Below are 22,890 nucleotides of genomic sequence, written 5' to 3' on the forward strand. Positions count from 1 at the left end.
ATCCACTCCTCATCAACTTCACAGCCACCCATTGCACTTTTGGACTATGCGTGTTTTTCTTTGGCACACCGTTTTTGGTTTGGGACGATGCCGTCTTACAACATTAATGGCATCACCGTTCAGTTCCCGTTTCCGGCCTACGAATGCCAACTTTCGCTCATGACGACCCTCGTGTCCGCACTCCAAGGGCAAACGAATGCGTTAATCGAATCCCCAACTGTAAGTACTTGCGTGTCGACGATCTGCCATATCGTAACGCTTTTCTCTTGGATAGGGAACGGGCAAGACGCTGTGCTTGTTGTGTGCGGCGCTGGCGTGGAGGGAAGCATGGGTCGCTCGAAAGCAATTAGGTATTGCTTTGAAAAATAATGTGGATCGTGTCGAGGCTTTGGTGCAGTCTCTGGATAAAGGTGAACTTTTGTTTCACTGTAAGTCAAGTCAATGGATAGGATATTCATTTCCTTTTATTGTAGCTGTATCGAGTTGTGGGGATGAAATGTATGAGAGGGATGCACCAACGATTTATTACGCTTCCAGGACGCATTCTCAGCTGTCGCAAGCTGTTCATGAGCTTCGAAATACCAGTTATGCGTATGTTGTTCTCACAGCCTGCTTGTCACATGGTGGCATGCATATTTGCTGACATTATATCCAACCAGCCCAAAGATTTGCGTCCTTGGCAGTCGAGATCAATCTTGTGTTCACCCCGATGTCCTGGCCCTCCCCTCCGTAGGCAGGCCAAACGTCTGTAGACAAAAAGTCGCAAAGAAAACTTGCGAGTTTTATGGGAATGTTGAGCACGTTAAAGGAGCACTGGAAGAGAAAGGTATTCTGGATATTGAAGAGTTGGGGAAATTCGGAAGGGAGCATAGGTGGGTGTATCTTCACTGCTGTCATGTTACCGTTTCGATCAAGTGGAAACCATCAAGGTATTAAAACCGTTTTGTGATTTCAGAGCTTGTCCGTACTTTTTGTCCCGCGCGCATCAATCAAAGGCAGATATCATCTTCCTCCCATACAACTACTTGATTGACGCACATACACGTAAAGCACAAAACATTGACATAAAGTGAGGACACCCTTCTTTCTTTCTTATTCTGTAGTTCCGAGGCTCACATACAATGTTAGGAATGCTATTCTCATTTTTGACGAAGGTATCCATCTCCCTTACCACTTGGTGACTGCGCGTATAGTTAACGACTGTCGTTCAAGGACATAACCTGGAAAGCAGCTGTGGCGATGCAACGAGTTTTGAAATAACTGCACAGGACCTTGCGAATTGTATTTCGGAAGCGTCGCAGTGTATCGAATTGGCTTCTGCGCCTGGTGCTGCCAATCGAGAGGGTGCGCTTTCGTTCATGTTCTCTACGTTTTAACATCTCACCGCGGTTCTTATCATATTCAATTTAGCCTCTGCGCAGGATTTCATGATTCTCAAAGGTCCGTATAAATATTATTTATCCTCAAATTACAAGATTCATCGATGTAAGATCATGGTTACAGAACTTTTACAAAACCTCCAAAAAAAACTCGAAGCCGTCCAATTGGATCGCTCGCGGGATCGGATCTTGAGCGGCGACTGGATCCTCTCACTCTTTCGTGACCTCAATATTTCATTTGAGAATGTCAGTATGGTGTCTAGAGTTGTGGAGTGTGGAGTTGGGTTGCTGGCTCAAGGTGTGTGGATCTTGTCAAAAAGCAAAGCGTATGATAGGTCGTAAACACTTTTTCTCGACAGAAATGAATCGCCGTTCCCGCATGGCGTTGAATTTGTTTGGCACGGCACTCAAGGTTGTCTTTAAAGAGGGGTTTGGAGCCGATGAACAGATATGGCAAAGCTACAAGGTAGACGCTCAACTGACCGGCCCTAAAATAACCGTTAACACCTTTTTTTTGCGTAGGTCTACATTGAAGAAGAAGCGCGCACGAGGACAGGCCGAAAACTCTCGCTATGGTGTTTTCATTCTGGTATTGCCATGAAAGACCTTGAACGAGACTGTCGGTCAATTGTCCTTGCCTCTGGAACACTGGTATGTACTCACATATCACGGATCCCTGAAATCTGTACATTGTATCTCAATTGCATCTTATAAGAGCCCCTTGGCCTCCTTTGCAACGGAAATGGGCATCCCCTTCCCCCACCGTCTCGAAAACCCCCACGTCATCTCCCCACATCAAGTCTTTGTTGGAGTCGTTCCAACTGGTCCCGCCGGCTCACACCTGTCCTCGTCGTACGAAAACCGTGATTCTGTAGCATACATATCTGACCTCGGCAACGCTGTCGTCAACTTTTGTCGAATTGTCCCCGATGGATTTTTGGTTTTCTTTCCTTCCTACGGTGTTATGGAGAGGTGTTTGGCTGCATGGATTATGGCAAGTTCTACAAGTACCCCCGCTTTGTTCTCTTCTGTTGGCTCATGGTGGGTATTTTTTCAGGGACAGGGCGGGGCCAAGAGTGTTATGGACCGTATCAAGCAGTACAAGACACCCATTGTCGAGCCGCGGAATAAACAACAGTTTGGACCGGTTCGTTTCTGCGGGTTTCCGGTTCAACACGATTTGTTCAGTTGTTGAACTTGGTCGTTACGTTCTTTAGGCCATGGAAGAATTTTATGCAAAATTAGAAGATAAGAGTTTAACGGGCGCCGTATTTTTCGCAGTGTAGGTTTTCGTTATCCCCATTTTAATGTAGTCTCTTCGACTTAAATGTCTTTCCAGATGCCGCGGTAAAGCATCTGAAGGTAAGGATTGGCATTTTCTTGTTTTCTCAATGTCTCCCTCACGTTTGTTTTTGCAGGGCTCGATTTCAGTGACAACAAGGGCCGCGCTGTGATGGTGTGTGGGATTCCATATCCAGGTGTGTATCGCTTTGTATTTCACCTCATGTTCAAGTGACTTATTTTTGGTATTTAGCGGCGATGGATCCAAAGGTAGACCGCATCCTTAAATATCACAAGGACCGAAATGTAACGTCCCCGTATAGGTAAAATTGAAAAGACAATATTTGGATGAACTGCATGGTCGGAATGGCAAAGGGGTAAGAATCCATCTTTATCATGTTGACGGATCGTGTCTCTCACCCTGTGGATTGTAGAAGCAAACCATATCCGGAGGTGATTGGTACAAGCAACAAGCTGCCCGAGCCGTGAACCAAGCCCTTGGCAGAGTGTACGTACACGTATTTTTAACGAATGGATCGACAAAGTTCACACCGCCTCTAGCATCCGTCACAAAAAGGACTTTGGAGCCATCCTCCTCTGCGACGCCCGTTTTGGATCTCCATATAATATCAAGCAACTCCCCATATGGATTCGATCCCTCGTTAAAGTCTATGTATGGTCCACATTTTGACTACACACATGAGCCTTGACTGATTATTGTTTTTGTTTTTGTTTAGAAACACTTTGGGGAGGCCCAAGGTGGACTTGGCAGGTTTTTCAAGCGTATGGAACAGCAACCTGATGCTGTTCCAACGGTACCTGCCGTACCAGACTCTGTTCAAGGTCATGCCGAAATTTTGGCGCATGCTGCTTTTCAGCAGTTGAAAACAGGTATATCCGTCCTAATCCTTTGAATTCTGGACTTGTATTGACTATTGTGTAGGATTGTCAGATGGGGATGGACAAGTATCAATTCGGCAGAGACGAAAAAAGAGCGAGTTTGAGGTACTCTTCCGGTTTCTTTAATGTGTCTTACCGGTGTTTATTTTATCTTTTCTTTGTAGTTGTCAATGGATGGTCCTGCTACCACCACCACTCCACCCATTCCAGCTATCGTCAATTCGATAAAAGCAACCAGTTTTCATCGCACGACGCTTGATCGGATCTCGCAATCTGCACTTGCAAACCCACCCCGCAAATCCATCTTGACTAAAGCAACCCTCGCAAACCAACAACCTGCCCACCCCGAGGCGACTCACCCTATCCTAAAACGCCAGACATCTCCTCCCCAACCCCCCACCTCCAAAAAACATAAACAAACCGCAACAACCTACATTCAAACCCTCAAAAGAACCCTTCCAACGCCGAAATACCATACCTTCCAATCCCTGCTCAAATCCTACAAAGCCCAAACCATCTCCGTGTCTGCCCTTGTTGATGCCCTTGTAGAATTATTTGAAAATATACAAGGGGGACGGGAGTTGCTTGTTGGGTTTGGTGCGTTTGTGCCCAAAGTGTATAAAAAAGAGTTTGAGAGGCGGTTAGAAGAGGTGTCATGATGTTGGGTTGTTGATTGGCGCATTCGGCATCCCGCCCACGGCCTCGGTTTCCGTTTTTTGTAGACAAGAGTGCGTAGAGAAGGCAATCGCCAGTATTTCTGGATAGATGGACATACGAAAATGTATATATAATATTTATGTTTTGGCAATGGTATTTATTTGTCATAATAATGATAAAAAAGTCGTTAATGTTGGATGATCCCAACATAAGGCAAAAAAAAGAAGAGTAGAAACTGTCTAATGACCCCACACGACACTACGCCCGAAACTTTTTCGCTTGCTGCGTAATCTCCTTCTTCCTCATATCCCTCCCCTCTCGACTCGCAAGACTCAAGGCCCCCGCAATCAATTCCACACCCGTCAAGGCATCATCGTTGGCTGGAATAGGATACTGCACATTCCGTGGATTGCAATCCGTATCGCAGATGGCAATCACGGGAATATTGGCTTGGTTGGCTTCACGTACTGCCCAAGTGTTGTTCGGGTAGTCCAATACAATCAGTAGATCAGGTGTGTGGACGTAGGGTTGAGGGTTTCGCGGCTTTCGTTGTTCCTTTGCCTTGCTCTCCTCCCCATCAGGCATTAAAATTTGAGCCACTTTATCCGGATCATACCCAACACTCCGACGAAGGACTCGTTCCTTGTTTGTGATCGTACCCCCAATCCACGAGGTGACGAAATAGCCATCAGCACGTTTAGCAGCTTCCACAGTGATGCGATGAATAGACGGGCGCGTTCCGATAAACACAATATTCCCACCGCGAAGGGCAATCTCCCTCGTCACATTGATGGCCCGACGTAACATGACAAGCGTATGTTCCAGGTTAATGATATGAATCCCCTGTCGCTCACCGTAGATATAGGGGAGCATGTGTTCGTTCCAGGATTCTCGTGCATGGCCGAGATGGAGATTCGCTGCCATGAGCGTCCGGATCGTCAACGAGGTGCGAATGTTGTGCGGGAAGGTTGTATCGGGAGTTTTGTTGAGGGGTGAAAAGTTTCGGGTGGAGGTCGTGGCCGACCGAGGGAGGGGAACGAGATTTGATAGACGCTCGGCCGGGTTCGGTGGAGATGGTTTGGGAGTATCGGGGACGGACGTTGCAACACCGCGAGTACACCCGAGTACTCTTGAAATACCCTTACGGGCAGTCCCGCCCAATCGCATCGATTGCAACATTTTCTACAAATGTCCTGTTGAACAAAACGCTGGCCTCCTTGAAAGTTGCCCAATCTCTCAACGCGTTGCCATAGTAACCACCTAATGGAGCGCGCAAGGCTGTTGGGGAAGATCTCCTTCTTTTTCAACCAAAAATGTCAGACTACGAAGGCAGCGAGCCCGAGGATTACGACGAGCAGCCCGAGTACGATGACCTAGAGCCGGCGGTGTATGATACAGAAATCGTCGAAGGAGTGCGATCAGAGATATTAAACCCAGACGACGTAAGTTTCCCCGTCACTACCCTTTTTTTTGGAACTGAAAAACAGCGCTGACTCCAAACACTTCAAACACTAGCACCAACCCGATAACGAACCTACACATGGTGCAACCCCCGCTGCCCGCGGACCAGGACCCATCCCAAAAGACCAACGCCTGACCACCCCTTACATGACCAAATACGAAAAAGCCCGCATCCTCGGCACACGAGCTCTCCAAATCAGCATGAGCGCTCCAGTTATGGTCGATCTCAATGGCGAGTCAGACCCACTGGCCATTGCCATGAAAGAGTTGAGAGAGCAAAAGATTCCTTTGATGGTGCGGAGGTATTTGCCTGATGGAAGTTGGGAGGATTGGTCAGTTGAAGAGTTGATTTTGCCAGAATAGCGAATGTCCGATCGTTTGTGGATTGGGAGCGTGGAAATGTCTTTAGAGGCGTATCTTGTATATGGTCATTTTTTAATCTAATTTTGGGGGCAAGAGGGACGGAGGGACGGAGGGGGCGGGATCGGCTCCTTCCACTGTAAATGACACACTTTGAAAACACGACATGCATTTGGCAAGTGGCATTGAACTGTGTTGGCAAGCAGGCGACAAGAAAAAACAAGAATGCATCGCTAGTCTGGATCTAAACGCTGCCCGCTTCTATTGCAAACCCCTATCTGCCATCGCCTACAAATAAATTAAGTATGATGATGCTATATACACTTGTCACATTTACAATCTAGGTGTCAGCCTCTTTTGTCCGTTTGTCGTGTCTTTGCAAACGTCTCCGCGACAAGCAAGGGAAACACGATTGAGGCATCTGCATAGACTTTGACGGGCTGGGCAGTCATCCGGATCTTGCCCCATGAAACTGCTTCATCTGGTCGCGCCCCAGCGTCACTGCCATCAAATTCCTGACCCGTGTTGATATATACTGCATAGTCTGCACCGTTTCTCTATATCCAAAAATGTCAGGGATCGTCATGACGAAATTCACAGAGCAGAAGCACGTTCACTGACCATTAGGTTTGCGTTGCAAATGTGATGTTTAATGACACCTCCCCCCAAGATAATCACACCGGTCTTCTTGGCAAAGACCGCTTCGTTATTGACTGCCCGAATGTCGGCAGCAATGTCAATGATGAGACCTGGGTTCTTGTATGAATGGAAGTAGATCATATCTCCTAACGAGCCATCCGTTAATGCGGGACAGTATACGGGAATGTTATTCTATACCAAGTGTGTCAGCGACGTGTTTTACTGTATCATCGACTGCAGCATAGTCTTACCTTGTATGCCCAATAATATATACTCTCGGGGTTGTCAATCGCCTTCCCCAACCGACGAATGATTGCGGACGGCGTCCAAATCGTCCCCTCCTCCTTTTGCTCTTTTAGCATCTGATCCAAAACAGGCATCACCCAGTCCTCAAATTTGCAATAGTTGTCGTTTGGGACTAGTAGGTTCCCGATGCGGTTCAAACCCTTTTTGCGCAACTCGGCGCCTGGGAGAGAAAACGAACCGACGTAAGTGGGACCAAGGCATTTGATAATGTCTTCTTCCACACCGCCTGCTGAAGCTACAATGCAATCGACCTATGTACAGCAAATAAGACGTCGAATAAAGTACATGAACCAGGAGGAATGGAGTATACCATCGAATGCTCAACCAAATATCGAATGACTTCGCGAAGACCCGACGAAACGAGGTTGGACGTGTATCCGAGAAATATTTTGCATTTCGTGGTTGAACGGACCTCGGGGTCCAAGTATTGTTCTTGTTCGTCTTCCGCTATGGGATCATCAGAGAGTCTCCAGCTGATCTGTCCAAAGCAATTGAGTTGCTGGCGAAGCTTGCAAGCAACCAGAAACAAGCACTTACCATTCTATTAATCTCGTCAATCGCTTGGCCAAGACTCGTAGCCTGGTATCCCGTCCGACTGTAAGAAGCCAAAAGAGCCGAATAGTCTACTCCGTTGTTAAAGTCGTAACCTTGCACTTTAACGGACTGGGCAGGCATGGGTTCCGACTGTACCAGCACCGCTTGTACTGCTGACGACGGGGTGTCACCCAACGTCCCGTTCGCACTGCCGTTTGCATTTGGTGTCGTCGGAGGGACCATGTTCGTCGGCCGTACCAGTGATGGCTGTACCCGTAATGGCCGTCGAAAACTGTTGGAAATGAAAAACAAAAACCAGCTGGGCGATCCTGCTTATCAAGAAGCCATTCCAATAGTGGTTCTATCCGGTTGCAGTTTTATGACTTTGCCACCAGTCATCTCCTTGGTGATTTATCCTTCCATCCATCATTGGCAAGCCGGTAATTTTTCGCCTGAAAGCCATCTCGACAAGGTGGAACTTTTCTCGATCCCGGTCTTGCCCCATTCCTAGCACATTACACGAAATGGCGTCGAGGCTCGTTTTCAGCAGGAATGCTCAGGTCTTGAGACAGACCTTGGCTCCCAGCGTGTCCCGGCAAATTGCCGCTGGCGTCGCTGCTGCCCGTCTTCAACAGCGTGCGGAACTCGCAACCGCTCCTCAGCGGCCTGACCCCAAAGTTGCTGCCGAGTCTCTTATCAAGCTTTTCCCTGGTGACAACTTGGCCGCGAAATCTGGATCCGTTCTCGTCGGTGCTTCCATTGCCGCTTTCCTCATCTCCAAGGAGATTTACCTCGTCGACGCTGAAGTCTTTGAAATGGCTTGTATCTTTGGCGCGTACTACCTGTGGTTCAGCGGTGGCAAGGACGGTGCCGTAGAATACTTTAACGACAAGAAGGCTGTATGTAGTGTGGATTTGCCCTGGAGACACGTGTGACTGGAATTCTGAATATTTCTGTGGGTTATAGACCATCAAGCGCGTGCTTGAGCAGGCTCGTAGCGATCACAAGGCTGTTGTGCAGGAGCGTATTCAGCACATTGGCAAGATGTCAGACATTGTCGATGTAACCAACGGCTTGTTCGAGATGTCAAAGGTGCGGGCGGCATATGGTCGGTGTATTTCACGTGGAGTGTAAATTGACAGGGGGCATTCTTGTTATAAAGGAAATCGCCAAGCTCGAGGCTGAGGCTTACGAGCTGAAGCAAAAGGTCAACTTCACCTCCCAGGTGAAGAGTGTTCTTGACTCTTGGGTTCGCCACGAGGCTTCGGTTCGGGAGTCTCAGCAAAAGCAATTGACTGGTGCCGTCATTCAACGGGTGAAGGACGCCTTGGCTAACGACAAAGTGGTATGTATCATGACGCATTGAGGTCATGCTCCGTGGGCTACGTTTCTTTTCAAGGCCACGTCTTTGACACACGTCCAATTTTTCACCAGCAAACCGACATTCTCAAACAATCCCTGGCTGAAATCGAAAGTAAGTTGGCTTGTTCGGGACGCAGGTTTCCAGTGGACGTTGCTGATATTATTCGTTATATCATAGGGCTCGCTGCTACCCCCAAGGCGCGCTAAGTTAATTGGAGCTAGGATACCAGTCATGTTAGATTTATGATCTATCTCAAAAATTAAACTTACACATGTGGGTGGTCGCCCGAACAAAGTGTGCACCTCATAACATCGGACTCTTTTGCGTTTTCTGATGAGGTGGATGCCACCTCCAAATGGGGAGCAATGTCGTGCGGGGCAGAAGCCAAAACTTATACGGGACATGCAGGGACGAGAATGATATGCAAAAGTGTACATTGAATTCGTCGAGATGTATACAGCCTACTACGCCATGATCTAAAAGGCCTCCCTAAGGATACTCCCAAAATCTATCTACTCGGAGAGCTTGGCCAGGATCTCAGAGTCTCGGTACAGGAAGTATTCCTGGTCTCCCACTTTCACCGAGTTTCCACCGTAAGGAGGAAGCAATATACGCTCGCCTTCCTTTACAGCAACAGGGCGAACGACACCGTCCTATCAATGCAGATCAACGTTAGATCACACTGTAAACAGAATCCGTCTAAATTTCATGGGACTTACCTTGTCGGGCGCTCCAGGTCCAACGGCCACCACCACGGCCTCGTTCAGTGTCTCTTGGCTCTTCTCAGGAATGTAGAGACCAGAAGCGGTGCGCTATAAAAAAGTAGGTGTTAACAGCGAAAAATGCATGAACTTTGTTGACAATCTGTACATACCTCAGCTGCCTTGACCCGCTGGACGAGGACCCGGTCAAAGAGAGGAATGATACGCTTAACTGCTCCAGAAACAGACTTGAGGCATGTAAGACATTTTCCGTTAAATTTCAAAGGTCAAACTACAGATGCCAGCTTACCATGGTGGGCGATTTGAAGAGTGAAGGTGAGATCTGAGGAACACTAATGGAAACTGTTGGAACTTCTTGATCTTGCGCTTTGCCTCCGACGTTGTTGCTAGGCAATGGTATGAGTCATGCTTACATTATCCATCGACGTGCATCGGACGTCGTTTGACTTGCAAGCATGAACTGTTCAAGACAAGGATCTTGTTGGTATTTCCAATCTTTTTTGAAATTGTAGATGGAGATGAAAGTAATATTATTGGAACATTCACCTACCGAAGCCGTTTTGAATGTTACTGGGAAAAGGTTGGTAGCTACGATATGGTGTACCAGAGCTGAGGCGTGCAAGATCTTTGCCGTCTGCCTCTTCTCCTCAGCGTAGCTGTAGAGTATTGTAAGGATACGCAAAGCTGTAGAGAGGGCATGTCATCAGTAAAAGGTTGGAACAATTGACTCGACCTTCAAAATACAATGATGCATACCGTTTTCAACACTTGCGACCGACTACCTTGTGCTATTCCTGACCAGACTCTAGATATCTGGAATGGGGCATTATGAAAATGCCAGGAGATCTGGGAGAAGACTGTGTAGTTCAACTAAATGGCCATTGTATTGCTATTGCCTTGCTTTGGAAATGTTCAATTCGACAAGGTCCTTGGAGAGGTTGAAAGAGCACGTGAACAAGCCCTGACCAACTGCTGGTGGTGAAAAATCTGGAGATCTCTGCCTGATTTTCATGCTTGCATTCCTCTATCCATCAAGGCAAAGCGTGATCTTGTTGGCCCGAAGGAAACGTCCCCATTTTGGTTTATCCCATTTCGTTGTCGCAAGAAGCCCCTCGAGCGGAACAAGAGATGCCCACCATCACACTCCAACCAAGCCGGCTTACCTGGCAAAGGCCGTCCAGGGAGGAGACCTTGGAGGCGCTTTACGAGCCTTTTACGCCCTTCAACGCCAGAAATGTCTCCATCAAGTTGACCCCGCTACCATCGATAAGCTGCTGGCGCTAATGAACGACAAGGGAGACAGTCAGATCTTATCCAAGTTTCAGAATGTGTCAAGGCATCTTCATGCATCCGGTTTGCGACTTCGCGGTCTTGCCTACCTGCACTTGATACGGGCATATGCTTCCCGTAAAGTTGATGTAGGGTGGATACCGACTGTCCTAAAGGACATGGAAGCTGACAAACAAACACCGACAGTCGAGCACTTGACACTTTTGTTGGAGGCCGCTGCGACTGCTGGGGATGTGGCGACTTGTCGCATGGTGTATGGACAATTTCGACGAGCTTCTGGTCGTGTTCGCAACTCTATCCACGGGTTAATGGCTGCGACGTTGATTAAAGCTGGGCCTTTAGATGAAGCAAAGGCTTTTCTATCAAAGTTGGAGGAGTCCAAAGGACCTCTTGGAACTGCAGTGTTCAATACAGCCGTGCGACATTTACTTCATACTGGGTGTTTAAAGGAAGCTCTCGTGTTTATAAAAGAGTTTCCTCCTGACTCCATCAAGCACGGTTCAACGGATGGCAGAACAACAGCCTACGAGCTTTCCATGACTGTTTTTCAAAGAGCAGACGACTATGATGGTATCGCAAGCATTTTATCTCACATGCACGCTGCTGGATTGTTCCCGGGGCCTGGATTCCTGTATTCGCTTCTCTCGGGCCTGACCGAAAAAGCCAAGAACCCGGCTGATGCAGAGATGAACCGGGCAGACACCGTGATTCAGCACCTGGAAAACTTTAATGCGCTGACGACATTGCCTGCATACAATATGGCTATAGCGTACTATTCACAACGAGCCAAAGTCCACAAGGCAGAGGAGCTGCTCAAGGCTATGGTGGCCGCTGGACTGCAGCCAGACGTACGTTCCTTCATGCCTATTCTATCGGCGTACGCCGATCAAGGCGCAGCTATACGAGCAGAAATGTGCATTAGTTCCATGCAGGAATCTGGGGTTACGCCAGATATTCCAGTGTACACTGCCCTCATCAAAGCGCACATGCGAGCATCTGACTTGAACGCAGCTTGGGATACCTTCAAGGAAATACGGGACCGTGGCCTTGTTCCAGACACGGCACTTTGGACGTTGATGATGCGGGTTGTCAGCGAGTTGGATGCAGGTGACGCTGCGGACAAATGTGAGGATCTTCTTGCCCAGATGAAAAAGGAAGGCATCGCACCAAACGAGCGTACGTTCGCCGCACTTATCAAAGCCTGTTCCAACCAGCCAGAGCGGGCACTTCAGCACCTGCGAGGAATGAAGGCCGATGGATTGTCGCCCAACGTCTATTGCTTTGCTGCTCTTATCGAGGCCTACGTGATAGCGGGGAACGTGACAGCGGCCCTTGAGCACTTTGAAAACATGCTCTCGGAAGGGGTCCGTCCGAATGCCGTTATCTTCAACATCCTTCTTGGGGGGGCTAGTGCCAAGAGGGACCTAGTTGCACTCGATCAGCTGTACAAAGAAATGAGAGCTTCAAACGTGTCACCAGACAGTAGCACGGTGCTCCTTCTTATTCACACTTTTGCGAAACGGGCTCCTGATATGCATGCCGCTGAACAACTTTACAAGGAGTTTGTTATCAATGCGTCTGGTTCTCACATGAATTCCCAGGATGTGTATCATGCGATGATGAACGGATATGCCCAGCGAGGTGATGTGCGGGCTTGCCTGAACGTTCGTGACCACATGCTTCAAGGAGGTTACACTGAGGACCGCATTACGCGCAATATCATTATGAATGCATATGGCCGTGCTGGTGAATGGAAGCAAGTGAAGGATTTATGGGAGGTGACATTGCGCGAGGGTACCGTGGGACAAGACTCGGTTGTGGTCGCTCTTGATGTTGCTGGACGATATGGGACGGTCGAGGACGTTCGAATGGTCGTAGAGCAGTGCGCGGGCTTGGGATTTGCCTTTGGCGAGAATGCATACAATTCGTATTTGGAGGCACTGTGTCGTCACGAAAAATATGAAGACAGTATCATGGTTTTATATGATATGGTCGGAATGGGTGTTGAGCCAACGATAAAGACGTATTGGACGATTGTCCAGCCGTTAACGGCGGCAAGAAGGATGTCGGATGTGGAGCATGTTCGTGGGTTCCTGGAAAGACAGTATCCTCATGCTGTCCCCCGGGATTAATAGTGGAATAGACAAAATCCCATATAGCTTATATTCCATCCTGTCTCATTTTAATAAGTTATGTACAAATGGAGAATATCCAAAGAGAGCGAATTCCCATTATGCTCTACAAAAACGAAGAGAAATATGCGGACCCTATCAACCTGGTGATGGGTTACTGCCTTGTCCCGTCACAATGTTATCTTGCGACTGCATTCGCATCCTCGCTTTGGCAAATAGTTCTTCTTGCATCGCCGCCGCTTCTTCCGAGTTCAAAATTGCTTTATCCAATTTATTTGATCGTTTTTCTCGATCCTGCGTGGACTATCAGAACCCATCATAACCGGACTACTCAAGGCAGAGTGTCCCACCTTTGTCTGTTTCATGTGATCCTCATATACGTCCTTGCATTCTTGAATATACTCTTCGAATCCCAGCGACTGTATTTATGTGATCTATAAGCGTGGGTGCACCAAGCCAACGGGCATCCTCCAGAAACGCTCCTACCTGCAATGCTGCAAGCACATGTTCCCCAGCTATTGTCTTTTTTGCTTCCTTTTCACAGATCTCGTTCGCTTGAAGAGAGGTACACGGGTTACACTTTTATAGGGATCGAAATAGATATATTCAAAGACGTGATCTTACCTTCTGACGAGATCAAATGGATGAATTCTAGGGAGGAAAAGACGTTAGATAACCAATACACTGATAGAAACGATTCTTCCAAAACATTACCAACACAGCAATCTGCAATGACATCGCGCGCCTCTTTGGCGCACGCTATATCTGAAGGCATCATCTCTTGTATGAGTTTCGTTACGGTCGCTGTAAAAGTTTGCCGGCACTGGTGAGCAAATAGTACAGCAATGTCCAAAATTGCCAAGCCAAACGTACCCTTTGGAAGCGACAAATCTTCTTCTGGGGCTCCAGACCCAACATCGTAGTCCTCCTCCATCTCGGTTAATTTGCAGTAGATGTGTGTCCAGCCATTCTCCTTTCCAAAGCGGAGTCCTCGGTGCACGTGATGTTCTGTTGCTTTGGCAACAAGCGGAAGGCGCAGCACCGTACTTGCAAGACGTTCAACTTTTGGTCTTTCCATTTCGTTTTTTTTTTGGCAAATGCTCACCAGTTGCTCGCTGAGAGGAGCGATACACCGCAACCTGCGACGTCACATCCTTTTATCATTGGACGTCCAATCATTTACCACAACTGCAGCGGTCGCTCGCCAGGAAAACGCCAAAAAACGACGCAAGTACGAAGACCTCAGGGTACCGACACCAGAGGAGGAACTGCTTGGCCCACAGCGGTGGCGAGACCCGTTTGCTGAACCATTGCCACCTCACCCACTGGCATTAAAGTATCCTCCACCAACAAGACTTTCTACTAGACACGGCACTAAGCGTCCTAAATATGAGCCACATACGAACGTTCAACCTCCACTAGAGCCATGGAAAGCTCCTATATCCGGAACAAAGGTTGCTACGGAAGCGAAAGCGGAGACGTCTACCACATCACAAATCGATTCAGCTGATAAAGATGAATCCCAAGCGTCCTCCCCATCCTGGAAAGACGCCCTAAAACGGATTTGCCAGTCACCGGAATCTTTCAACTCGGATGTTGTAAAACACTACGACGATCGTACGGTGACAATCGCGGACCTTTTTCCAAAGGTAAGACCGGAACTTGCGGTGTCTGGGACTTGAAGGAGTACCTCGATAATCCAACAATTGTGCATAGGCAAAATGTCACTTTCTGGTTATGCCTCGTCAGATCATCAACGACTTTGAGGATCTGACATTGGAGCATTTAACTGTGTTGGACGATTTGCGAGAACGCGCCGAGCAACTGATTGCCAGGTGGTAATCTCTCTTTTCGTTCCATGGAGGAGGTCTTTTTCAGCTCATACTGACATTATACCCACATGCAGTCACCATGAACAGGATCCATCGTTGACATTCAAATGCGGGTTTCATGCATTGCCCAGCATGAGGTAAGGCACCAGATTACAGCGTCAAAAAGCAAATAGAGCGATATGCTGATGGTACATGGATTTTATAGACAACTTCATCTACATGTCATCAGCACCGATTTCTGTTCACCAAACATGTTTAAATCTGGCCAGCGTAAGCACTGGAATTCGTATAATACGAGCTTTTTCGTCCCTTTGGAAACTTTGCGGGAAAGACTAGAAAAAGAGGGTAGAATACAAGTGAGTATGGACTGGTTTTGTTGATGGTGCGGCTTGTCGATTTCCTTAACGTCCCTCTCGCCTTTGTTGCAGTTTGATGTTTTACAGAATATGAAGAAGCTACAGTCCAAAATCCTATGTAACGTCTGCCAGGCACAAGCCAGAGATATGCGAGAGTTGAAGGTTCACCTATCCACGAGACATTGGAAACAAGCGGATATGGATTGGATGAAGTAGAATATTGGAGAGAACACTTTTGTACATAGCATTGTGGGGTACGCGGGGGAAACAATGATAAACATTGAAGAAAACCTGTAATTACGCTAACTAAATCTGAACACGCTATCACACTACGGCAAAAAAAAACCTTCATTCCATAGCAATTCACACACAGAGCAGCATTGCTCTCAGAAAGAAAAGGGAAAATCAATCAATATGTACATGGCTCAGAACGAGTCGCGGGAGAAGCTGGGATCTGGAAGGGTAGTTCGTTGGTAAGATTATGCGTATAATCGACATCCAAAAGTTAAAAGTCTTACCTTGGATAAACGGACCCAAAATCTGGAAAAGAAACAAACATCTTTATAAAAGGGATTATAAGCAGCAATGAATTCAACTTTATACCTTTGAGCCGGTTTGCAAAAGTGGGTGACCTAAGGCAATGAGTCACAGCTTAGTTGGGATTCATAGCTGAGTCCATTAGCATCATATCCGCTCACCAGCAACTCTGTAAATGTCATCAATGAGTAAAAGAAGATCACAGCAGCTAGACTTGAGAGTAACTCACATTTGCAAAAATCGCTCAAGCCCTTGTCGCCTTTGCTCAATCACCTCGTCAGAAAATCGGTTGTTGAAATATACTTTTGGTGGAAGTGGAGGAATATTCACTCTACCAGATCCACGATTCAGGCCCGGTACAGACCACCCGCAGTTCCACTAAAAGCTATCTTACCTCGTGCTTTCTCTCTCCAGCGCATCCCGAAACCACTCAAAATCGCTAAATCGTCGACGGACCACGGATTTTTTCAATTTGAAAGCGGGAATGTTTGTCTAAACGATCAATTTCACAACTCAGATGAGTTTCCATTCCTGCGTTTCGTAGACAAAACTCGTCGGTACCAACATTGCAAATAACTTCATAATCGACATATTTGTTGCGGCCCGTGCCGTGAAATTGTGGGTTGGTAATTTCAATTTCAAGAAAGTTTTCTGGAATTCCATATCGCTCTTCTGCAGTCTGTCAAGCAATCGAGAAGGGTGGTGTCAAACTTAGCAAAACCCTATCATGTCGTTATATGCTGACACGAGGTAGTTTACCTGCTCCCGAAAATCTACCCTCGTACTATCTGAAACCTGAGATGTTCAACAAGAGGTATCATGACAAGGTTACCTCACACAACTCACCGTACGGCCGTATGAAAGGGTTCACACTACTGCTTGACATGGCAGGGTCTATGGGATGCTCTTACTATAGATTGCTATGAATCGGCCACACAAATGTAAAGCTTAAAAAATGAAAACTTGGACAAATGCTGGTTGATGTAAATTGTTTTGGCTGCGTAGGGAAAGCTTATCGAAGGCTTCAAAGCACGCGACATATGGCTTTGATCATGTGATAAGCTAAACCTAGTTGCCATGCCAACGCATGACTCCTTGGGAGCTGAGATCGAGAGCGACTTGCAACCTCCCTTTGAGCACAATTAGGGCGGATCTTGGCAGTTTTTGCAATGTGAGTAACTAGGCGCATGTGAGATGGGGACGCACTATGGTGGGTCGTGAGTGGCCGTTACTTGCCCAGAAATATCACGGACATTGCGACATGGTTTCTGGAGATGGTTGGAGATCTCCTGGCAGTGGTGAACGAATGACCTCTGGAAGATGTGAACCACATGCGCCAACACCCGCTAATCGCATGTCTTTTTCTTGATCTGCTTACAGAAAGATGGCTGACGAAGAATTAGCTCTGCAAACTGGTGGGCACGATGAGGAGGACGCGGGACTGGGCGGCGGTACAGAAGAGGACATGGATCAGGTAGGCTTTTTCCAATCCCCGAGTCCAAGTTATGGTAGAATGTGACGGTGATGATAGTACCGCTGGTGGACGCTGGGTTACATGGAAGGAGTGGACGTTCGACTGGGTCTTGGGATAGCCAAACACTCGTGGACGTGACAGTCGGAGACGATGATATTGACATGCGGCGCTTTTCTCTTCCTTTAGGAGGTAGAGGCGATGAAGCAACGTATTAAGGAGATGGAAGCAGAGGCGCAAAAACTCCGAGAGATGCAGGCCCAGGTGGAGAAGGAGATGCACATGTCTACCAACGGTGAAGGTAGCGTTTGCCCACGATGAGCGCGGTTTCTTGTGAGCGTCGTTAAAAAATTCTTTCAGGAGATGCAGACAGTAAAGAAGAGGTGGATTCCCGATCCATTTACATTGGAAATGTGAGTGTAAACACTTTTACCGTGTCAGCTTGCCAGTTGCAGAATCGTGAGCTCCCTTTTGTCAGGTGGACTATAGCTCTACACCTGAAGAAATTCAAGCACACTTTCAATCGTGTGGCACAATCAATCGGGTAACGATCCTATGTGACAAGTGGACAGGTCATCCCAAAGGGTACGCTTTGATGTTTAGACAGTCCATGTAAACATGCTGATCAATTTTGCATTTGACAGTTATGCGTATGTGGAATTTGCGGATCCATCGATTGTAGCAAATGCATTGGTGCTCAACGACTCCCTATTTAAAGGAAGATTGATCAAGGTGAGTCCCATTTCGCTCTCGAATATCGAGTGTCGACAAATGATACTGATACGATGAGGTGCATTAGGTCAGTGCAAAGCGCACCAACCTTCCGGGTATGAACGCACGCGGTAGAGGGCGTGGACGAGGCGGATACAGAGGATACCGTGGAGGCGGGTATGCGGGTTACAGAGGAAGGCCACCGTTCAGGTTCGTATTACGAGTTGCATTCCTGAAGCGCGCAGTTGCCATGGCTCATAGCAATTTCATTCTTGCAGGTCGCGCCGTGGGCATTTTGCTCCATACTGAGACATTTTGGGGCGCTTTTGTGAAAGATATGTTGCCAGTTGCAACTGTGCATCTTTCGGGGAAAATGTTGGATGGTAATAATACTGCTGGATGTGAATTTTCGTGCGTACAAAAGAATATGAGATATTATATCTTTTACAAGTTTTTTTATTATGCATACAATACAGTAACTGAAGACTTGGGGCTTTGTACTAGTCCAAGAAAGTTATTGTTATTTATCTCCAATGGAAACACTTTAGCGATGGTATCTGAAGCTCTTTTGATTTCACTACATAATGTAGACATTGCAAACTGAGGGGCTCAGGCGAGAAACATCTGAAGCGTTCGGGTTCGCAACATGCATCATTCAACTGCATTAAGCTCTGCCCTCCCGATATCCCAACCAACACCATCTAAAAACCTGTTGCGATTATGTGAACCGGTCATGTGATCTTCATCGTGGCACAGCAGTCGCGAAACAACGACGTTGTTTGCAAGGCCCTTCGACCATCACCCACCCATCGTTCGCCGAATCCGTCAACGAAAATGGTAAGCCCATCAGCAACCGATACAAGCCTCTCTGCAAATCTCTCTTCTGCGTTCTAACCCAATTTCCACGTATCGCAATAGTCTGCACTCTTTCACTTTCAATCCTTACTTCTCGTCATCCTCCTAACCATCTGCACATGCACCTATATTCGAGCTCAATTCCCTTCAATACTGGATAAGAACAAGACTGGGGTACTTGGTCTGTTTTGGAAGGCTGCAAGGATAGGTATGTTCACACTGGATTTGAGTTTGCGGTACACGTTGTTGAGTAAGGAACCGTAAAATGAACGTGGTCATACTAACTGTTTGCTCTGGGGTTTTCAAGGTGAAAGACTGAGTCCCTACGTCTCAATATGTTGTGTTGTAATGGGGTTGAGATTATTATTTAGCAATTGATTCAGATATTGGATTGCTGCGAGGATTGTAAATATAATGGGTTGAGCTGAAAATATGGGTTTTGGCCAGCTTTTGGATCTGCCCCATATTGATTGAAGTTTTCAGACGGCGGCATGGATGAATCTACAACTGCAATATTTTCTAGAATGAATTCGAAGCTAGTATCAATACAATTTCCCAAACCTAAATACACATACGGACATTATTCCCCGCAGCAAGCCGGAGCTGACCCATGCACAGCTAATCCTATCTCAACATTTCCAGCATATAGGATCTATGGTATTCGATATACAATTGCACTGTATTGGTTAAACAAAACACTTAAAAGAAAGTAGCTCCAATGGCAAAAGCTACGACAGCGGTAGCAGCAACGACAGGAAGGGTGAGTCCAGTAACAGGGGCAGGGGCTATGACGGTCGATGTGTTACTAGCGGTATTGTCTTTGCCGGTAGCAGGATCGCCTCTCCTTTGACGTAGAAGATTGAGACGCTCGACTTCCGCTTTATATCCGTCGCAGGCAGCTTGAAGGGATTTGATCTTATCGTGAGCTTCCTTTAATTGCTTCTCCCTCAGGGACTCTTGATGGATCGAATCTGCCGGAGCGCCCTGTGCTTGTTGAGAGATCACATTTGCTGATGACGGACGGGCCTCTGCGTTAAACTGGCCACTCGCGGGACGGGTTGAAGGAAGCGATTCAGCTTGCGCTTGGAGTTCTGGTACTTGCTTGTCGACGATCATGGACGAGCGAGGGGACGTTGACGAAGCATCACTGAATTCTTGTTTCATGCTTGGCTGCCGACTGATTTCCGACTGGGTATTCGCTCCCAATTGTGCGTCCTTTTTTTCTACGCCGTTTGCACCCAACTGAGGCAAAAATACACATCTCAGCTTCCGTTCAACAAGAACCTCAGCCGCCGCGGCAGGGGAACTCTTTTTTAGCTGTTCAGCCTGCGACCACAGAGTCTGCAATCGAGCCGTCAGTTCGTCCCCGTCTAGCCCCATCACGTCGTTTGGAACTTTGATGCTCTGAATAAGAAACTTGTCTTTGCACACATATCCTTCCGGCGGGTCTTCTTTCATTGCCTGCAACAACACCTGAACTTCCACATTGTCCCCTGGTGGTACGACAGCACTGTTTGGACGAACGCAGTATTGCTTGGGAGCGGTCGTTTTGACTTTGAAGCAAATAGGAGAGTCGGGATTTTGATTTGTCACTACAAGACTTTGTTTGACCACTGTGGTGAATGGCCGATGGAATTCCAGTTCCTTTGCTGGAGCGACTCGCAGGTAGCTTTTTGAATCTTCCATATTTGAATGTTGATACTAGTTGAGCAAGTGATGATGAAAAGGTTGATGAAGAAAAAAGTAAAACGATGATGTTTGGGTTGCGTTGTCTTTGATGAGCCTTTTTGGAAAGCGCGGCTTGGCCAAAGAGTTGCTTTTGGGCAAACGTGACACAAACCACGGCGGCGATTTCGACGAGATCTCGTTGTCATTTCGTTAACGTTTTCTACTGGGACATGTCGCTGCGTGCAGTTGGGTAGTCGGGTAGCGGACTGGACTTTGCAATATGTTGAATAGGATGCTCTTTTAGATTTGGACTCGACGTGGTGATTCCGTTGTTCATGTTAACTCCTTCTGGTGTCAAACGTCATTGCATTTGAAATGGCAAAACTGTCACTCTATGACAGTCCTACGTTTGCTTATCATTCAGATACCGCCAAGACCATCAAGCTACCATGCGATAACAAAGCTGATGCTTTTGATGTGCATGCTATTGACCGACCAGAACCATTTTTAAAGCATTTCATACTAGTTATCTGCCTTGCCGAGGTATCAGACTTACGTAGATAGAAATCGCAGCAGCTAAAGGTCCCGACAATGGCAGTCTCCATAAGAGACTCACCTATATCACACACACACACACGCACGTTCTTCCAGACAAATGAGCGATCGGGTATCAGCTGGCGCTCCATCGCTGTAAAAGGTTTGAACGCACTGAAAAAGGTTGAATGGCATGTCCTGTTCCGGTCAGAAAAAGCGTTCCAAGCATGGGTGCAATCTCTGCAACTCATCTCTCAAAAGTCGTTGCCGCTTTTTTGGAGTGTTTTTCATCTTCCAGTTGTTGATGGCCCATCAAATCTCATCAAACGGCGCGTGTGTTTTGCAAAACTCCTCCCGTTGGACATTGCGATCTGGCGCCTGATTCCTTTCAACCAAAATCATTTTCCTCCACTAAATCTTTTCTGCGGGCTAGAAAAGATGACAGCAAATACGTTTACGCCGTATCTCAAATCCCTCATTCACAACCCAACAAGCTTTTCTGCTCCACAGGCGCATTCGGCAGCAGTGGAGATCATGAATGGGAAAGCCACACCTGCCCAAATTGGCGCATTTCTCATTGCTCTCAAAAACTCTTCCAAAGAGCATGACCCGGCTATCATTGCGGCCGTTGCATCCGCAATGCGTGAAGCGGCCCTGCAAATTCCATTTGGGGAGGAGTTAGTTAATGAGGGTTTGGTGGATATTGTTGGGACTGGAGGGGACGGACAAGATACATTCAACGTTTCTACCGCTGCGGGAATTGTCGCTGCTGGGGCAGGCTGCAAAGTGGCAAAGGTTTGCATCTACTTTTATTCAATGAGCATGGTTTTTAGCGTTAGATTGAACAAATGTGTTTTTTTGGGACAGCACGGTAATCGGGCGTCGTCCTCAAAATGCGGCTCCGCGGATGTTCTCGAAGCTCTTTCATGCCACCTCACCCACCTGACACCGGACGCCGTTCCAAGAATCATCGAAACTGGGGGATTCTGTTTTCTATTCTCGCAAACGTTTCATCCAGCCATGAAGAACGTTGCAGGTCCGCGGAAAGAGTTGGGCGTACGAACAATATTCAATCTGTAAGAAGTCGGCATGTCTCTCCATGCTTGAATCGCTGGCGCTGACTTTTGCTTTTATCCTGGGTCAATAGTCTTGGACCTCTTAGTAGTCCAGCAAGACCCAAACGGGTTGTAGTAGGAGTGCATTCAACATCCATCGGACCGCTCATGGCAGAAGCACTGCGACTAAGTGGAGTCGAACGAGCGTGGGTGGTGTGTGGCTCCATGGGTCTCGATGAGGTGGGTCAATGGGATCAAAACTCGCTTTGCTACCAACTGACACTTTTTGATACTCCTCTCTAGATTGCACCAGAAGGCAAGACCCACGTCTGGTCTCTCGAACCCAACGGCGAGGTTACTGAAGGCGTTGTAACACCATCCGATTTTAATCTTCCTTCCCATTCCCTGGCAGACGTAGTAGGCGGGGATCCAGAGTTTAACTCGAAAACGATGACAGAGTTATTGGCTGGACGGTTAGAGGGTCCTGTGTTGGATTTTGTTTTGTTGAATGCTGGTGCCTTGCTGTACGTTGCGGGGAAGGCGGCTACGCTACCCGAAGCAGCTGAGATGGCGAGGCAAAGTATCATAAGTGGAAAAGCAAAAGAGGCATTAGAGTCCTTTGCAGCGGAGACCCAGAGATTGAAAGATGCGGTAGTCCGATAGCACCACGTAGTTGTATAGTTCAAGTCACGGTATGATACGCATAGTTGATATGTTTTGCAAATTAGAGAGAGAATCGCATTCCTGGCATGTAAGGAAAAATAGTAGATCTTTAGGAATTAAAAGCTATATATATTGATAATGACAAATGACCGATGAGAAATCTACACAATGATATAGGGGACGG

General features: G+C 47.3%; 13 protein-coding genes across 15 annotated transcripts; 7 read left to right on the plus strand and 6 right to left on the minus strand.

Annotated features, from left to right (window-relative positions):
- Positions 1–52: 52 nt before the first annotated feature.
- SPPG_00772 (DNA repair helicase (rad3)) lies at positions 53–4,414 on the plus strand. The gene is made up of 23 exons (XM_016749100.1): positions 53–219; positions 275–410; positions 474–591; positions 660–872; positions 956–1,069; positions 1,129–1,154; positions 1,213–1,344; positions 1,411–1,440; positions 1,504–1,677; positions 1,739–1,845; positions 1,902–2,030; positions 2,095–2,373; positions 2,437–2,526; positions 2,597–2,661; positions 2,719–2,741; positions 2,798–2,857; positions 2,914–2,930; positions 2,984–3,037; positions 3,095–3,168; positions 3,222–3,333; positions 3,398–3,551; positions 3,604–3,665; positions 3,725–4,414. Exons 1-23 carry the CDS (start codon positions 88–90, stop codon positions 4,217–4,219), a joined length of 2,796 nt encoding a protein of 931 aa, XP_016613137.1. The 5' UTR covers positions 53–87; the 3' UTR covers positions 4,220–4,414.
- Positions 4,341–5,413, minus strand: SPPG_00773 (ribosomal protein S2). The gene has a single exon (XM_016749101.1). It carries the CDS (start codon positions 5,394–5,396, stop codon positions 4,476–4,478), a length of 921 nt encoding a protein of 306 aa, XP_016613138.1. The 5' UTR covers positions 5,397–5,413; the 3' UTR covers positions 4,341–4,475.
- A 102-nt stretch (positions 5,414–5,515) lies between these two features.
- On the plus strand, positions 5,516–6,324 carry SPPG_00774 (DNA-directed RNA polymerase core subunit RPO26). The gene is made up of 2 exons (XM_016749102.1): positions 5,516–5,659; positions 5,733–6,324. Exons 1-2 carry the CDS (start codon positions 5,531–5,533, stop codon positions 6,039–6,041), a joined length of 438 nt encoding a protein of 145 aa, XP_016613139.1. The 5' UTR covers positions 5,516–5,530; the 3' UTR covers positions 6,042–6,324.
- SPPG_00775 (deoxyhypusine synthase) lies at positions 6,218–7,812 on the minus strand. The gene is made up of 5 exons (XM_016749103.1): positions 7,521–7,812; positions 7,294–7,461; positions 6,929–7,234; positions 6,660–6,869; positions 6,218–6,595 (listed from the first exon to the last, which is right to left on the minus strand). Exons 1-5 carry the CDS (start codon positions 7,758–7,760, stop codon positions 6,386–6,388), a joined length of 1,134 nt encoding a protein of 377 aa, XP_016613140.1. The 5' UTR covers positions 7,761–7,812; the 3' UTR covers positions 6,218–6,385.
- A 149-nt stretch (positions 7,813–7,961) lies between these two features.
- On the plus strand, positions 7,962–9,448 carry SPPG_00776 (uncharacterized protein). Its single transcript, XM_016749104.1, has 5 exons — positions 7,962–8,416; positions 8,484–8,609; positions 8,680–8,862; positions 8,952–8,991; positions 9,058–9,448. Exons 1-5 carry the CDS (start codon positions 8,042–8,044, stop codon positions 9,084–9,086), a joined length of 753 nt encoding a protein of 250 aa, XP_016613141.1. The 5' UTR covers positions 7,962–8,041; the 3' UTR covers positions 9,087–9,448.
- Positions 9,275–10,005, minus strand: SPPG_00777 (uncharacterized protein). Its single transcript, XM_016749105.1, has 4 exons — positions 9,892–10,005; positions 9,755–9,829; positions 9,600–9,692; positions 9,275–9,533 (listed from the first exon to the last, which is right to left on the minus strand). The coding sequence occupies exons 1-4, from the start codon at positions 9,892–9,894 to the stop codon at positions 9,393–9,395; spliced, it is 312 nt and encodes a 103-aa protein (XP_016613142.1). The 5' UTR covers positions 9,895–10,005; the 3' UTR covers positions 9,275–9,392.
- Positions 10,006–10,551: 546 nt separating this feature from the next.
- On the plus strand, positions 10,552–13,117 carry SPPG_00778 (pentatricopeptide repeat domain-containing protein). Its single transcript, XM_016749106.1, has one exon. It carries the CDS (start codon positions 10,613–10,615, stop codon positions 13,022–13,024), a length of 2,412 nt encoding a protein of 803 aa, XP_016613143.1. The 5' UTR covers positions 10,552–10,612; the 3' UTR covers positions 13,025–13,117.
- SPPG_00779 (uncharacterized protein) lies at positions 13,025–13,989 on the minus strand. Its single transcript, XM_016749107.1, has 6 exons — positions 13,898–13,989; positions 13,739–13,828; positions 13,649–13,675; positions 13,511–13,578; positions 13,375–13,443; positions 13,025–13,318 (listed from the first exon to the last, which is right to left on the minus strand). The coding sequence occupies exons 1-6, from the start codon at positions 13,956–13,958 to the stop codon at positions 13,163–13,165; spliced, it is 471 nt and encodes a 156-aa protein (XP_016613144.1). The 5' UTR covers positions 13,959–13,989; the 3' UTR covers positions 13,025–13,162.
- Positions 13,990–14,106: 117 nt separating this feature from the next.
- On the plus strand, positions 14,107–15,569 carry SPPG_00780 (uncharacterized protein). Its single transcript, XM_016749108.1, has 5 exons — positions 14,107–14,673; positions 14,741–14,859; positions 14,931–14,993; positions 15,062–15,212; positions 15,285–15,569. Exons 1-5 carry the CDS (start codon positions 14,122–14,124, stop codon positions 15,426–15,428), a joined length of 1,029 nt encoding a protein of 342 aa, XP_016613145.1. The 5' UTR covers positions 14,107–14,121; the 3' UTR covers positions 15,429–15,569.
- SPPG_00781 (sorting nexin-3) lies at positions 15,417–16,752 on the minus strand. Its single transcript, XM_016749109.1, has 9 exons — positions 16,596–16,752; positions 16,509–16,537; positions 16,315–16,428; positions 16,144–16,241; positions 15,979–16,080; positions 15,911–15,918; positions 15,816–15,844; positions 15,731–15,752; positions 15,417–15,666 (listed from the first exon to the last, which is right to left on the minus strand). Exons 1-9 carry the CDS (start codon positions 16,633–16,635, stop codon positions 15,638–15,640), a joined length of 471 nt encoding a protein of 156 aa, XP_016613146.1. The 5' UTR covers positions 16,636–16,752; the 3' UTR covers positions 15,417–15,637.
- Positions 16,753–16,884: 132 nt separating this feature from the next.
- Positions 16,885–18,423, plus strand: SPPG_00782 (uncharacterized protein). Its single transcript, XM_016749110.1, has 8 exons — positions 16,885–16,920; positions 17,130–17,223; positions 17,410–17,521; positions 17,581–17,633; positions 17,699–17,805; positions 17,865–17,952; positions 18,020–18,141; positions 18,210–18,423. Exons 2-8 carry the CDS (start codon positions 17,134–17,136, stop codon positions 18,238–18,240), a joined length of 603 nt encoding a protein of 200 aa, XP_016613147.1. The 5' UTR covers positions 16,885–16,920; positions 17,130–17,133; the 3' UTR covers positions 18,241–18,423.
- An 852-nt stretch (positions 18,424–19,275) lies between these two features.
- On the minus strand, positions 19,276–21,336 carry SPPG_00783. 3 transcript variants are annotated; one of them, XM_016749111.1, is made up of 2 exons: positions 21,071–21,336; positions 19,276–20,988 (listed from the first exon to the last, which is right to left on the minus strand). In XM_016749111.1, exon 2 carries the CDS (start codon positions 20,470–20,472, stop codon positions 19,486–19,488), a length of 987 nt encoding a protein of 328 aa, XP_016613148.1. In that variant the 5' UTR covers positions 20,473–20,988; positions 21,071–21,336; the 3' UTR covers positions 19,276–19,485. The 3 variants fall into 3 exon arrangements, with proteins under 3 accessions (XP_016613148.1, XP_016613149.1, XP_016613150.1); XM_016749112.1 differs by having other exon boundaries at positions 19,276–20,938; positions 21,011–21,336; XM_016749113.1 differs by having other exon boundaries at positions 19,276–21,336.
- On the plus strand, positions 21,331–22,870 carry SPPG_00784 (anthranilate phosphoribosyltransferase). Its single transcript, XM_016749114.1, has 4 exons — positions 21,331–21,783; positions 21,856–22,064; positions 22,136–22,283; positions 22,347–22,870. Exons 1-4 carry the CDS (start codon positions 21,427–21,429, stop codon positions 22,704–22,706), a joined length of 1,074 nt encoding a protein of 357 aa, XP_016613151.1. The 5' UTR covers positions 21,331–21,426; the 3' UTR covers positions 22,707–22,870.
- The last annotated feature ends 20 nt before the right edge of the window (positions 22,871–22,890 follow it).

Source organism: Spizellomyces punctatus (genome assembly GCF_000182565.1).
Source record: "Spizellomyces punctatus DAOM BR117 chromosome Unknown supercont1.1, whole genome shotgun sequence".
Taxonomy (NCBI): domain Eukaryota; kingdom Fungi; phylum Chytridiomycota; class Chytridiomycetes; order Spizellomycetales; family Spizellomycetaceae; genus Spizellomyces; species Spizellomyces punctatus.